At 36.9% G+C, this 15,553-nt stretch overlaps 1 protein-coding gene across 1 annotated transcript in view; it reads left to right on the top strand.

The window, feature by feature from the left end:
• The window catches only part of LOC115210893 (exportin-T), a 52,816-nt gene that overhangs the window by 11,890 nt on the left and 25,373 nt on the right, over positions 1–15,553 (top strand). The window contains exons 3-9 of the mRNA XM_029779664.2: positions 917–970; positions 2,877–2,946; positions 5,402–5,620; positions 7,918–8,001; positions 11,991–12,260; positions 13,602–13,681; positions 15,277–15,469. Coding sequence (XP_029635524.1) covers positions 917–970; positions 2,877–2,946; positions 5,402–5,620; positions 7,918–8,001; positions 11,991–12,260; positions 13,602–13,681; positions 15,277–15,469 — 970 coding nt within the window. The remainder of the gene's footprint in view (positions 1–916; positions 971–2,876; positions 2,947–5,401; positions 5,621–7,917; positions 8,002–11,990; positions 12,261–13,601; positions 13,682–15,276; positions 15,470–15,553) is intronic.

The following is a 15,553-nucleotide window of genomic DNA, read 5'->3' as shown; positions in this document are numbered from 1 at the left end:
TGAACTGAGACCATAGAGACGGACAAAATGCTGCTAAGCATTTTATCAGGCATGGTAACAATTCTGCCAGCTTGCCACCATAATAATAATGATAATAATGCAGTACCAGGCAGTGGCTCTCATGGCTTCTGATCTTAACTGATTGGAAGTGTTATCATGTACATTGTTTTGTCTTGGTTATGAAAGCTGGGCTACAGCAAATATTCTGCTCAATATTCAGATTTGCTTGTCAGTTGACTATGTCCCTTAGTGGTTGACGATATGTGCATCTCTGATCACGAGCAGAAGTAGTGGGGGAGCATCATAGCCATGTGTTGAGAGGGATTCTTTGGGGTTTGAATAATTCACTTCTGGAAACATGGGTATTTCGTTCAACATCCTTAAACAACTCTTATTCAGGGGTCTTTTGAGCAGGATTGGTTACTTGACCAGAAGAAAATTCTAACTGGGCCCCACCTGCAAGGCCCTGTGCTGTTTATCTTGATATGAGATCACCATGTCGTGCACATAGTTGTGATGCTTGTGCCTAGTGTACCCTTATCAGATGGGTAGTCATGATGGGTATACTGGGCTTCGCATATTTTACCCCAGTGTCACTTTGATGGCATGCACTGCTCTCTCACTCAATAATAATAATAATAAATATTATGAGTGTCTCACAAGAAGTGTTCAGTTCAACACTGCAAGCTAATAAACCCCCATCTCAGACATACAATGACCTTGTTTCACATACCTGAATAGACTAGGCCATTGTAGCATTTGCAGTATGGTGCACTGGTAACTGTCATTTATTGTTGGCTGTTTTTTTCTTCCTGCTTGTACATAATGTTTACATGCATTGCTTCATTTCAGACATGTAATTACATTGTCTGTTTAACAATAATCATTTGTGATAACGATTATGTATTTGTTTCAGTGATAATGCCAGATTTTTCTTCCTTCAAGTTTTGGAGTCATATCTTAAGCAAAGGTATTTAATATATTTTTTTCTCAAAAATGATGGCTAATTGTAGTATTTTATATATATAACTATGGATGGTAAATCAAATTAATACACTTGTCAGTGTTATCTCATGGTTCTCTTTTGAGATGTGACATCAATCATCGTTTATTATTGAAAGAACACTGGTTCACACATTCACATACTACCCTTGTATACACACACAGTTGAAACGCTCTTTGATTTTTCTTTTCAGCATTGTTCACTATCCCACTTCAATTACACTCACTTCCTTTTTACATACACATACACACAGTTGAAACACTCCCACTACCAGTTTGCCATTACCCTTTCCTTCCTTATTCATCTATCACTCCTTCCTTTCTCATATGTTGTAACAGAAAAATACAAGAGTATTATTATAGATTATTCTTTCTCTATTTTAATTCTTTCCAAGAAACACGGTTTTTATTCATATTAATTACTGACCATTATACATCCTAGTTATTCCCTCCCTCATACGCACACACACACACACACACACACACACACGTGTTTGTGTATGTACCCCTCCCTGCTTGACAACTGTTATTTATTTACATCCCCCATAACTTCAGGGTTTTGGCAAAAGTGACTGACAGAATAAGTACTAAATTTAAAAAAAAATCTAAGTGCTGGTGTTGATGTGTTCATGTAAACTCTTCAAGGCAGTGCCCCAGCAAAGTAGCAGAAATAAGTGGAAGATAAGAAAATACAAGAAGGAAATGTCGTGCCCATGACTTCCATCCCTAATGAAACTGGATTTGATGCCATTTGATCATATTGAGCATGAATAGGTTGATGGACTCTGGGGGACTGTAGCTCCCAGGATAAATGACCAGGTGATGTGTTCAGTAAGAGTGTGGGATATATAGCAAGGGTTGCAGGATTTGAAGAGACATATAGGCCTGAGTGGAAGGTTCACACAACCAGCAGAGATTGCCATGGTATTGAGAGAAAAGGCAGAGAGAAGAAACTTGAATGTCTGTGAGTTAATGGTTGAAGGCTGTTGGTCAGTGAATGCTTGCATGGGTTAGATGGAAATTGTTGAGGCAGATTTTCCATTGCTGGATGTCCTTCCAGTCTCCAGTACTCACCTGTTCCCAATTAAGGTAATATTTCTCCATGGCCAGACATGCTTTTATAAAAGGTTGGAAATGAACAATATTGCTTGTTTGATGGTGATGCTTATTTACAACCAGCATGTGATGTCAAGACAAGGCTACACGCAAATTCCACTCACAAAGAATTTGGTTGATCTGGGACTTTAGTTGAAGGCACTTGCCCGTGTTGCCATACAGTGGGATTGAACCTGAGGCCATACAGTTGCGAAGCAAGCTTAGGTACTGACAGTTGTTTGCCATTGTTTTGTGTATTTAAGCCTTCAGCATTCAAATTTCTTTGTCAAATGTATCATTTATTTATTCACATTGTTTTGAATTAATCACCCATTACCTTGTAGTTTCAAGATTTCTATGATGTGTTTGTATATTTTTAGAATGACATTGTAGAGTAGGTGTAAGGTGGTTGGATCTAGTCAGTTTTGACATAAAACTGATAAAATATTTAGGCTGGATTAAACATTAAGTGGTTAATTTAGTTTAATTTATTTTTGCTGTGCCAGGTCTAAAGTGCATTTTAGCGACCTACTTTAAACTCTTTTTAGTTCTTGAATGAAAATAGTCTGGTTGGAATGTTGATTCATAAAACAATATCTATCTTTATAGAAGCTGTCCTATATGCTTCTGCTTAAAGTTTAATCAACAAAATGGGGAAATAAAACATGACTGACAATAATTTTATTTTGATTACCAAATTTTCAAGTAATGTAATTTGGATATTTTTAAAAATCAAATTTATACCTCATCTAAATAAATATTTCTCCTTTGATTTTTAGGTACCAAACTGCAGGGTCTGAGGATCAGCAGATTGTGAGAGAGTTCTTGATGACATGTCTCCAAATGCAGGTCAGTATTCTTTACCGTTTTTTTCTTTCACTCATTTGACTATGACCATTAACTTTTATTGATCACCCCCCCCCATTGTACTTATTTTATGGATCAAGCTTAGTTTTGTTAATGTACACTCACAAGGTTTTGCTTGCATTGACTCAAAAGCTTGGGAGTGGATTTGGTGGATGGAAACTGGAAGAAACTCATCATATCTGAATGATTTAATATTCGGGTTAGTTAGCAATAGTTAAATTTCCTGGTTACACAACAAAATCATTTGAAAGCAGCTTTCTTCTTGATTTCTTTTGTTTCTTTTTATAACTTAATCCTTTTGTTACCATATTTTTGTTAATCCTTTTGTTATCAACCTGGCTGTAACTGGCTCTGTAGTACAAATGTCTTGTTTTCATAAGTTTTGAATTAGAATCTTCCACCAAACCTTAGTCATAATTTATGTTCCTAACACTAGCTTAATGATAACTAAGTTATTTTACTAAATTCTTTGTTATATTTAAAGTAATTGAAAGAAACACAGAGCATCTCACCAGAAATATGGTAACAAAAGGGTTAACAAATGATTAATTTAACCCTTTCGATACCATCCCGACTAAAACTGGCTCTGTAGTACAAATGTCTTGTCATAAGTTCTGAATTAAAATCTACTGAATTAAAATCTTAGTCACAGGTTATGTTCCTAACACCAGCTTAATGATAACTAAGTTATTTTACTAAATTCTTTGTTATATTTAAAGTAATTAAAAGAAACAGAGCATCTCAAAATAAATACAGTTAATGAAAGGGTTAAAATACATTACTTTAGTGTCATTTAATTTTGAAAATAACGAGTAACTTAGTTAAATAATTTTGTCATTATTAACCTGGTACTTGGAACATAAATTAATATGAAATTTTGAGGGACAGTTTTAATTTAGATCAGTTTAAAACAATAAGTTTATATCATAGGACCAGAGGCAGTTTCAGGTGGGTTGGTATCAGAAAGGTTAATTCTATTTTTCTCGTTAACAATAATTAATGTGGTAGCCATTATGAAAATTGACAATAACTGCATAACCATTTTATTGTCCCAACATCTGTTGTATTATTTTTGGCTCAGACAGCTTTAGGAATTCAGTATGAATTGTCAGAAAATGTCTCCTAGCTCTTAGTGTTGTTTGTTCAACTACACTCTTCATTCATTCTTGTGTATTGAGAATGTAATTCAGACACTAATCCAATAGATTTTTATTTAGTTTGGTGTGTTTGGTCTTTCTTTAACTTATTTGTGCCAAAGAGCAAATATGTAGATGTGGGCTGAATGGATAAGGTTGAAACCTGAAGAAGCGGGGATTCACAACGGGAGGGAATGGCCAAGCAGTGATAGTTGCTCTCCTCCTCAAGAGTTTTGTAGTTATGGAGATAGTGTTAACATTGGAATAGTATTGTTTTTAATTTAGATTCAAGTTCAATAGTTTTTGAGGGAAGGGGTTTGTTGGTTACATTGATTCCTCTACTAGTTTTTTTATTTTATTGATCTCTGAAGAAAAAGGTAGGATTTGAACTTAGAATGTAAAGTGCCCCAAGAACTACTGCGAGGCATTTTATCCAGTAGTCTAAAGATTTTATATCTCCACCAGCCAATATATCCTCATCATTTAATGTTTGTTTTCCATGCTGGTATGGGTTGGATAGTTGAACTGGAGCCGGTGAACCAAAGGACTGCATGAACCTCCAGTGTCTGCTTTGGTATAGTTTCTATGGCTGGAAGCCCTTCCTAATGCCAACCACTTTAGAATGTACTGTGTTTTCTTTTGCAAGACAAGACCTGTCAAGTGAGGGTGGGGTGAAGTATTGAGGGGAGGTAGCTTTATGCTGGGTGATGGAGCAATAGGAACAGGTGTCTAAACTAAGCACAATGGATAATTAATTTTGGTAATCAGATCAGGGGCAGCACCAATAGACTTTGTGGCTCTCTCCAATATGTCTTTAAAACAATAGATGTTCAATCTGAACTTTAGTAGGAAGTCAGGGAATTCCAGTGGGTTATATTGCTGGGGTGGAATCTGAGAAATTGTCAGAGATTGTGGTTCTTAATCCTTTTTTTTTTTTTTTTTTTACTGTATTTCTGTTGAAATTCACTGCCTTTCATTTCAATTAATTTTGAAAATAATAATGTAATTAAATAGCTGTAATTATTAAACTGATGTTCAGTACATTAATTAGCATGACATTTTGATGGAAGGTCTTTTAGATCACTTTACACCATGCTGTTTGTATCATAGGACCAAGGTTGGTCTGAGGATGGTTGGTGAAAGGATTAAACAAGAACATTGGTCAAGAAATGAGTCACTTTTATTCAAGCTAGCAAAAGGTGGAGAATCATTTATTAGAAAGATGTAGTTTGTCTTACTTTACACTTTTCTTGTATTCAATGGGGCCCTGAAATGTGTTTTTCTGTTTTTGTCTTTTTCAGGCATCGAGTGTTACAAAAGACAAGTCTTTTTTGAAAAACAAAATTGCGCAGCTTTTCTCTTTGGCATTCCTCAATGACTTTCCCCATCGTTGGCCAACATATTTTTCTGACCTCCTCCAGGCTTCCTCCTATGGCCATGTGGCTATTGAAATGTATTTGCGAATTCTAACTGCTATTGATTACGATGTTGTTGATCGAGAAATAATTCATTCAGATCATGTAAGTTGTGTATTCTTCCTCTACATTTAATTTGTGAAATGTTCTGAAAAATATTGTTAGTCATTATTGGTCTGTTTGCAGATTGATTAATAATGATTTGTTCTTTAATAGATAAATTGTCTCCATATACATAACTGAAAATTCAGGGTTCAAACGTTGCCAATTGTATTAAATTGTACTGTTAAGAACCTCCATTCCTTTTTTTTTTTTTAATTCACCTCAGAAAGATAGGCATTGTCAAACCTTTGTTTAAAGTGGTGAGGGAGCTAGCAGAATTGTTAGCATGCCAGGCGAAATGCTTAGTGGTATTTCGTCTGCCGTTACGTTGTGAGTTCAAATTCCGCCGAGGTCGACTTTGCCTTTCATCCTTTCGGGGTCGATAAATTAAGTACCAGTTACGCACTGGGGTCGATATAATCGACTTAATCCGTTTGTCTGTCCTTGTTTGTCCTCTCTGTGTTTAGCCCCCTTGTGGGTAGTAGAGAAACAGGTATTTCGTCTGCCGTTACGTTCTGAGTTCAAATTCCGCCGAGGTCGACTTTGCCTTTCATTCTTTCGGGGTCAATAAATTAAGTTCCAGTTATGCACTGGGGTCGATGTAATCGACTTAATCCGTTTGTCTGTCCTTGTTTGTCCCTTCTGGGCAGTAAAGAAATAAGAATTGTTAGCATACTGGGCATAATGCTTAGCAGCATTTTCTCTGTTTTTACGTTTTGAGTACAAATTCCTCTGAGTCTGACTCTGCTTTTATTCTTTGAAGGTTGATAAAATAGGTTCCGGTTGAGCAGTAAAGTCGATGTAGTCAACTTGCCCCCTTCCCCTGAACGTTTGAGAGCATTAGTAAACCTTGGTCCGTATACAGTCAACATCCCAGAGACTGATTGATCAACTCAGTGATGTTTGTCGTCGATGTAGTCGACTTGCCCCCCCTTCCCCTGAACGTTTGAGAGCATTAGTAAACCTTGGTCCGTATACAGTCAACATCCCAGAGACTGATTCGTGATCAACTCAGTGATGTTTGTCATTTAAGTTACAGTTATTGCCCTTTAACCATGTCCAAATTGAAGATAGGTTTAAATAGTCTTTCTCTGAAAGAAGGGGCTGTGTTGGTAAACAGATTGCAGTGTTTAATTAAGATGGTTTTTAATTTGTCTGACACTATGGCAGAGGAGGAAAAATGATGTGGATATAAACTTTGTTCTCTCTTTCATAAAAAAGGGTAAGCAAAAATTTACGGTGTGGTAACCTGTAAAAGGCACCCACTACACTGAATGGTTGGTGTTAGGAAGGGCATCCAGCTGTAGAAACCAAACCAAATTCATACTGGAACCTGGTGTAGCTCTCCGGCTTACCAGTTCCAGTCAAGCCATCTAACCCATGCCAGCATGGAAAGATGTTAAACGATGATGATGGCTTTGAGAACTATTGGGTTAAACAACTGTTACACTAATATGCCAGGAGCAAAAATTACCTGAGCTGCATTTAATGCTGGCTTATTATATAATTTGTGATGATGATACTGATTCAATCTTTGGATCCTGTCAAACTGTCCAACCATGCCAGCATGGGATCGAATGTTGAAAGATGAATGGAATTATGGACTTAGATTAAGTGTAAACAGAAAGTATGAAAAACAACAACAAAAGCACCGGTCATTACCTAGAATGGGATGCAAAATTCAGCAGTAGATTAGCAGACTCCTTAGAACATTGGAAAAAGTGCTTTTTGGGTTTTCTTCTGACTTGGTTAGTTCTGATTCTAAGTCGTGCTGAGGTCAACGTTGCAGCTTTACCTTCAGCTCTCCGGCATCAATAAAATAAAGAATCAGTCAAGTCCTGGGGGCCGATATATTCAACCATCCCCTTCTCCCACACTTCAAGCCATGTGTCTATACTAGAAACATTATCATCACACCACTGTGTAGGTTGCGAAACTATGAATCCCGAGGGAGAAGGAGGAGGAGGCTGTGTACGAGGTGGGGAGTTAAGGTATTAGAGAGAGAGGAGGCAGAGCAGGTTCTTGTAGAGGAGTTGCATGGCTAATCACATTTAGAAGAGAGGGTGAGAAATATCATAGGAACTACAAAGATATAGTGATGATGAGGTATCCAGGTGGCCCCTTAAGGTAGGAAGTAGTGATTTGTTACAAACCCTAGATTGAGTTAATGTTTCTGTTGTTGGATCTGGCATGACAGTTATCTATATTTCCAGACTTCAAATCATTCCAATTTCCTCTTTGCTTTAAATCATTCCATTGTTGTCTGACAGTTATGATTGACACACCATCTTTATTTCCAGGAAGCTGATCGTAATTCAAACTTAAAGGATGCTATGAGGGAGCACTGTATACACCAGTTAGTAGATTCCTGGTTACAGATCATGGTAAATTGACATTTCTACACTTTTTTTGTCTTATTTTTCTACCCTTGTTTTGTGCCTGAATGTAAGTGGCTAAATTTGTAGTTCTTTAGATGAGCTCTTAACTCTTTCAATACTAACTTGACTGAAACTGGCTCTGTAGTACAAATGTCTTGTTTTCATTAGTTTTGAATTAAAATCTTCCACCAGTCATAATTTATGTTCCTAACACAAGCTTAATTATAACTAAGTTATTTTACTAAATTCTTTGTCATATTTAAAATTGATTGAAAGAAACAGAGCATCGCAAAATAAATATGATAACAAAAGGGTTAACAAATCATTAATTTAACCCTTTTGTTACCAACCTGGCTGAAACTAGTTCTGGCTCTGTAGTACAAATGTCTTGCTTTCATAAATTTTGAATTAAAATCTTCCACCAAACCTGAGTCACAATTTATGTTCCTAACACTAGCTTAATAATAACTAAGTTAATTTACTAAATTCTTTGTTATATCTAAAATTAATTGAAAGAAACACAGAGCATCTCAAAATAAATACAGTAATGAAAGGGTTAACCCTTTTATAACTTGTGTTTACTTTGCAATCACATGTTTGGAACTTTGTCTCATTGTGTGGCACCATGGGCAGTTGTCACTTATAACATTGAGTTTAACATGCTTTGAGAATGGAAACCAGTTCTGTGTTTGTGTAATATTGTTTGTTTAGGCTTACTCAATACTTTTTTATGGAGTGCTTGTTTATAAAAGTTTTACAAGTCAAAGGTTAAGTTACTTTGAAGTTTTGTCTTGCTTCATCAGAATATTTACATTCTGTGTGATATGACATGACATTGTTTGAGAAAAACATTTTCACATTTCCTATGAATACACTACGTTCTTAAATTAATTTAAAAAATACTAAATTTAAAATATGGTTGCCCATCAATCTACAAAGGTCAGTAAGTTCAAATAAATACACTAATTTGGGTAACAACAATTCTTCCAATCAATCCCAGTTTGGGAAGCAGACATTGATGATACTGATGATGATGATGATAACTATAACATAAGAATCTGATGAAGAATAGACAGGAGGTTTTGTGTCATAGGACTAGGAATGGTCTCAGGCAGATTGATACTAAAAGAGCTGGCCATCTCAGAGTTGAAAGATGACGAGTTATGCGAGAGATGATTGAAACATTTCTGATGTCAAAAACGAGATTTTGTGTGACTGTATCATTGTTGCCACAATTGTGATTAAAACTCACAGAAGAGTTCAGTATTTCAATATGATTCCTGTCTGGGACCATAATGTGTCAATGAAAATAAATATCTCAGTCAGTAATCTTTATTGTTTTGGTGGGGTTACCATCTGTGATATATTGAATCAAATCACTAAACTACTTTACCTCTTAAAAAAGGCTTTCTATCAAAAGAAATTGTCATCAGAATAAACATGTGGATGTGGAGATGTATAGGTTAGTGGTTAAGGTGTTTGATTTGTGATCATAGTGTTTGTGGTTCAATTCCTTGAATGGGTGTTGTGAGTTGTGCTTTTGAGTAAGGCATTTCATTTCCTGTTGTACTAGTCTCCTGCTGTATTAAGTGCCAGCCAAGAGCAGGTGCAGCCCTCTATCCCTCTAGCTGTCACTGGATTTCCCATTGGGTCAAAAACAGAGCTGTGGAGTTGAAACAAAAACTGCAACTCCAACTTTGACTCCTCTTTATGTAATTAAGTGATTGTGGTCTACATATGTCATAAAGCATATGCATACGCATGTACTCTGAGTAGGCCTATATATTATAACTGGTTTATATTAAAGAATAAAGATATTGTGAGTTGGAATTAGTTGGTATAGTTTTACTGACTCTGACTCCAGCTACCCCTTAATTGTTTCTGACTCTGACTCCTGGTCAAAAGGAAGGGAGCAAAGAGAGTCTGTTTGTGACTACATTAGGCACCTAAAACTATCAGCGACAGTATGGTTGATACCAGGCCATACTTGCTCACAAGTGAGGGGCTGACTGCACTAAACATGGCTTTGATGTTTGAATTTTTACTTCCTTTTTGTGTTGATAAAATAAGCTAAATGTTAGGATTGATTTAATCAGCTGTTCTCTTTCTGTTTGTTAGAAATCATTGTTATTACTGAAATTTTATATTCTGAGTTGAAATCCTATTGGCTGACCTCTATTTTCCTGTTTTATGAATACAATGGGAATCTGTGGAATTGTCTGTACCATTCCCTTACACACAATTGGCCTTAGGTAATGAATGAAATCATTGTAGGTGGTGCCCCAGCATAACCTTAGTCTAATGACTGAAACAAGTAAATAATAAAAGGTGTATATGGTGATTAATCCTTCACAGATGATTGCTGTCTCTGTGCTTCCTATCTTTCCATGCATGACCTCTCATGACTATTTAGTCCCATTGCAGATCTGCTTGGTAGATAATGGACAAAAGATGTATCTTGTTGCATGCTTCCTTCTTAGGGCTTCACACTTCACTAGTTTTCTATGCTCATCTGACTTTCAGTAGATGGAATGATATATGAGGTCGCCATAAAGAGACATCTGTCTACCATTGGATTATTATAGTATTCTTTGTGATTAGTATTTAGTGACAGGCTGAAGCAAGTTGACCAATAAATATGTGAAACTATGGGTTTTACATCAGGGTGTCACTCTCATAGGAGGATGCTGTGACAATAGCTTGGCATCCTTTTGTCCTGGTGGTTTCACTATGTATCATGGTACCAAGCAAGGGTATTTCCACATCACCATGCTCAGATGGATTGTCCTGACAGCTGCTACTACTACTCTGGGTCAGAGTAGACATGGCTAAGAGGTAGTTCATACTCCTCAAAACCCTGCAAACCAGAGTCCTCAAACCAGCATGTGTGTATCATCATTTAATGTTCGTTATCCATGCTGGCAAGGGCTGGATGGTTTTACCAGAACTGGCAAGTTGGGGAGCTGCACGAGGCTCTAGTCTGATTTGCCATCATTTCTATACTTTACAGTGTGTGCTGGGTGCTTTTAAGTGGCACTGACACAAGACTCTTGTAGGCTAGTCCCCTTCATGAGAGGGAGCAGCCTTAAACACACACACACACACACACACGTGTTACTTCATGATAGCTATCAATGTAAGGTTGGCCATTGAGGTTGTTTGATCCACAGCTAATCCTGATTCAGCAGATTTGTGATGAAAAGTCTTCAACAGTGATCATCCTGTCTCCCCTTTAGGCATTCTTTGTCCCTAGACATCACCAGATGTGCCTTTTTTTCCAGATGGTTGGATGTTATTTGAGAGAGATTTGGCCGAGATTTTTAATGTTTACAGTTGATTATCCTTTCTTTTAAAAACAGCAATCACAAATCAGTGGAGTCACAAAGTGGCTCCTTTGTTGGTCCATGATTGTTATTTTTATGTTGAAGGATAGCCAACACAGATAAGTTAATGTTTACAGCTGACTATGCCTGCTTCTCTGCATATGATGTAATGGTTAAGAGTGTGGGCTACTAACCCCAAGATTTCGAGTTTGATTCCAAGCAGTGACCTGAACAATAACAATAATAATAATGATGAAAAGTACCTAGGAATGAGAACCCAGGTTTGAAATTTCTGCAAGACACTTGATGAAGGCTGGAGAGTATATCAGCTGAAACTTTGTGTTAACAACAAACAAAATGAGGACAAATATCTGTCGAATGTAAATAATGTATATCTGTATTTGTTTATGCAGAATTCCGATTGTAAAATTCTGTAATAGTATTTATTGTAAAGATAGTAATAAATATATCCCATATTTTGTCTCTAATATGAGTATGTTCATCATCATTGTCTGTTTTTCATGCTGAGTGGGTTGGACCACCGGTATTATGTTTGAGATACATATGCACACACACAGACACATCTGCAGTGTCACTTTTTTATGGTTAGTTATTTTCTAGTCTTTTGATCAACTTAACATTGTTTTCATTTTTGTTTTTCTTTCCTTCCAGACGACATACCAGTCGAGCCAACCAGATATTGCCTGTCTGTGTTTAGAGGTTGTTGGAAAGTTTATATCTTGGATAGATATAAACCTTGTGGCCAATGACCAGTTTGTTACTGCACTGCTGACTTTTTTAAATTCCCCCCAACTGAGAGAATGTACCTGTGATTGCATCTATGAAATCATATCAAAGGGCATGGAGCCTGTAGCGAAAACCAAGTTAATAGAATCATTTGCTACTGTACTGAACAGTGCTGGAGTGATGTGTCCCAATGAGGTATTGTTTATGTGTTCTGTTATTCTTTTACTTGTTCCAATCATTTGACTGTGACCATGCTGAAGCACTGCCTTAAAGGACTATTTAGTCAAAGGTGCTGGTGGCACGTAAAAAGCACCAACCGCTCATGGCCGTTGCCAGCCTCGCCTGGCACCTGTGCCGGTGGCACGTAAAAAATACCCGCTGCACTCACTGAGTGGTTGGTGTTAGGAAGGGCATCCAGCTGTAGAAACACTGCCAGATCAGACTGGGCTTGGTGCAGCCTCCTGGCTTCCCAGACCCCGGTTGAACCGTCCAACCCATGCTAGCATGGAAAACGGATGTTAAACGATGATGATGATGAAACTGACCTGAGGACTTGCTCTTTGTAAGCCTAGTACTTATTCTATCGGTCTCTTTTGTCGAGCCGCTAGCTTACGGGGATGTAAACTCACAGACATCGGTTGTCAAGTAATGGTGGTGGGTACAAATACAGACACAGAAGACACACATGCATATATACACACATTCCCCATCGTCGTTTAATGATGGTTATATATATATGTGTGTGTGTGTGTGTGTGTATACGACAGGCTTCTTTCAGTTTCTGCCTACCAAATCCACTCACAAGGCTTTGGTTGGCCTAAGGTGCCACAGTGGGATTGAACCTGGAACAATGTGGTTGGAAAGAAAGCGTCTTACCAAACAGCCATGCCTGTGCCTCTATATGTATGTGTATATATATATATATATACATCTGTAAATGTACATTTACAGATAAATTCCTCGATTTACATAATATCGAGGTCTCTTTCTTTTTGTTGTCTTACCATTTTTATCAATATATATATATATATATAAAAATAAAATTATAGTTTAGGGTATCTGAGAGATATGACCATGCTGAAAATAGCAGTCTCTCCGATACCCTAAATTATAAGTTTAAGTAATTATTACCTTTGAAAGGTTTTTATTCCCATGCTGGCCACTTGATAAGGTCAACATTTAAATATCGATCTTATCCTTATTTATATATATATATATATATAGAAACTTTATATCATATTTATTGGTGGTGGTGTTGTCATTGTTGCAGTGGTATCATTTTCACTGCCATTGTTCTCCCACCCCACGACCCATTTCTGCTGTCTCCGTTGTCACTACTGTTGTCAACATTAGAACATTAACTCTTCTATTCCGTCACCGTCTCCATGTCCCCAATACTCACTGTTCACTTTATTACTCTAACCAAACTGTTCATTGTTAAATAATGTGTCTAAATGTCAGACTCTGTTGTCCTAAATAATTTCATGTTTGTGAAGGGAAAATAAAGTTGAATTAATCTTTTATGTTGCCTTGTAGGATGAAGAGGGTGACTACATGGCGAAATTAGCAAAGCTCGTTAATGGAATGGGTCAGAATCTGTTTTCCTGTTATCAAAAGTAAGTATGATAATTTTGTGTTTGAGTAATTTCAAAAATGTCCCGTGACCTTTTAAAATGGAAGTCACTGCTTCCTGCAAAGAGCAGCATGGATGTTCTTAATATACTCTCTGTATAAAAATCTTTTTTTCTTTTCTCTGCTTACTCTTCGTATAAAATAAATTTTACCAAGTTTATTTACTGATTTTCTAATTGTAAAATTACTGCAAAATAAAACATGGATGTAAATAACGGGGCTATTGTTAACAGCAGGCCTGGCAGTCTGGTAAGAAGTTTGCTTTCAAACCACATGGTTTTGGGTTCAGTCCCACTGTATGGCACCTTGAAGTGTCTTCTACTCTATCCCTTGTGAGTGGATTTGATTGACAGAAACTGAAAAAGTCTGTTGCATGCGTATGTGTGTGTGTATTTGTATGCATATGTGTCTGTTACTGTCCCTTTACTTTGTGTTCCCATGATAGTTATAAGTGAATGTTGCCATCAAGCAAGTGGTGCCCTTTGCAATCTTCTACGAAGACATGTCTAGTCAGGGGGTAGTATTTCCTTATTTGGAAACTTGTGAGGGTTGGTGATGGGGAAAAGGTATCTGGCCATAGGAAATCTGCTTCAACAAATTCTGTCAGACCCATGCAAGCATGGAAAAAGTGGTCATTAAATGATGATGGAAACTTGAAAACAATTAGGTTTTTGTATCAGAGAATCAGAGATGATCTCAAGTAGTTTGATATCTGGAAGGTTCATGGTTTTGACTACTTTGGTAACTTGATGCTGTTGGTGCTGTCATTCTTTTGATTCTGTCATTTTTTTTCTTAAATGGTTCCTGTTTAGGAAGTACATGCAGCTGTAAAAACTGTTTTAACATTCATCATCATCATTTAACGTCCATTTTCCATGCTAGCACGGATTGGACTTCCATATTGAAATATGAATATATAAAATTATTTAGTCCACGCTGGCATTAAATGTGTAATTCTTCAGCATTTAAGTCAGTCGAATCAGTCCAAAATATTGTTTTATGTTCAAACCAGCCAGATCCAGCCTCTTACACTTACCTCACAATGACATTCTAAAATTAAATAATCACGTCATTGAAATCTCAAAGCTATGAGATAAGCTGTGATTAATTCAAAACAATGCGAATTAATAAGCATTAGATTTAACAGAATAATCTGAATGCTAAAGGGAAATTATTTTTTAACTAATTCCCATATTCTTCAGTTTAGTATTTTCTTTTTTGGCTGATGCCAATGCTACCTGACTGGCACCCGTGCTGGTGGCATGTAAAAAGCACCATTCAAGTATGGTTGATGCCAGTGCCACCTGACTGGCTCTTGTGCCAATAGCATGTAAAAAGCATCCACTACACTCTTGGCGTGGTTGGCATTAGGAAGGGCATCCAGCTGTAGAAACCTTGCCAGATCAGACTGGAGCCTGGTGCAACCTACTGGCTTGTCAGTCCTCAGTCAAACCATCCAGCCCGTGCCAGCATAGAAAGCGGATGTTAACAATAATGATGATATATCCAAGCATCACTGCAGTCCAATCATTGAAATAAATAAAAGAAAAAAATTATAAAATTCATTTTTCTTCTTCAGAATGTTAAAAACTGACATAAATTCAGCATTGAACTGTTTACAAGCCATCGAGAGGAAGCTGCCTCTTGTACTCCGTTTCCTTAGTCATGAAGATGACGACATCTCAGAGGCTGTGATTGGTTTTGCACAAGATTATATTGGACTCCTGAAACAGTCTCCAAACTTGACTCCAAGACAGAGAGAACATATTCAGGTAAGTGAAATAAATGAATCTCTTCACCATTGAATTCAGTAATTTTTTTTTTAGAATTTTGGCACACGATTAGCAGTATTAAGG

The sequence above is a fragment of the Octopus sinensis genome, linkage group LG4 (genome assembly GCF_006345805.1).
Source record: "Octopus sinensis linkage group LG4, ASM634580v1, whole genome shotgun sequence".
NCBI lineage: Eukaryota > Metazoa > Mollusca > Cephalopoda > Octopoda > Octopodidae > Octopus > Octopus sinensis.
The sequence above is the reverse complement of the archived record's forward strand: the minus strand, read 5'-3'. Positions and strand labels throughout refer to the sequence as shown.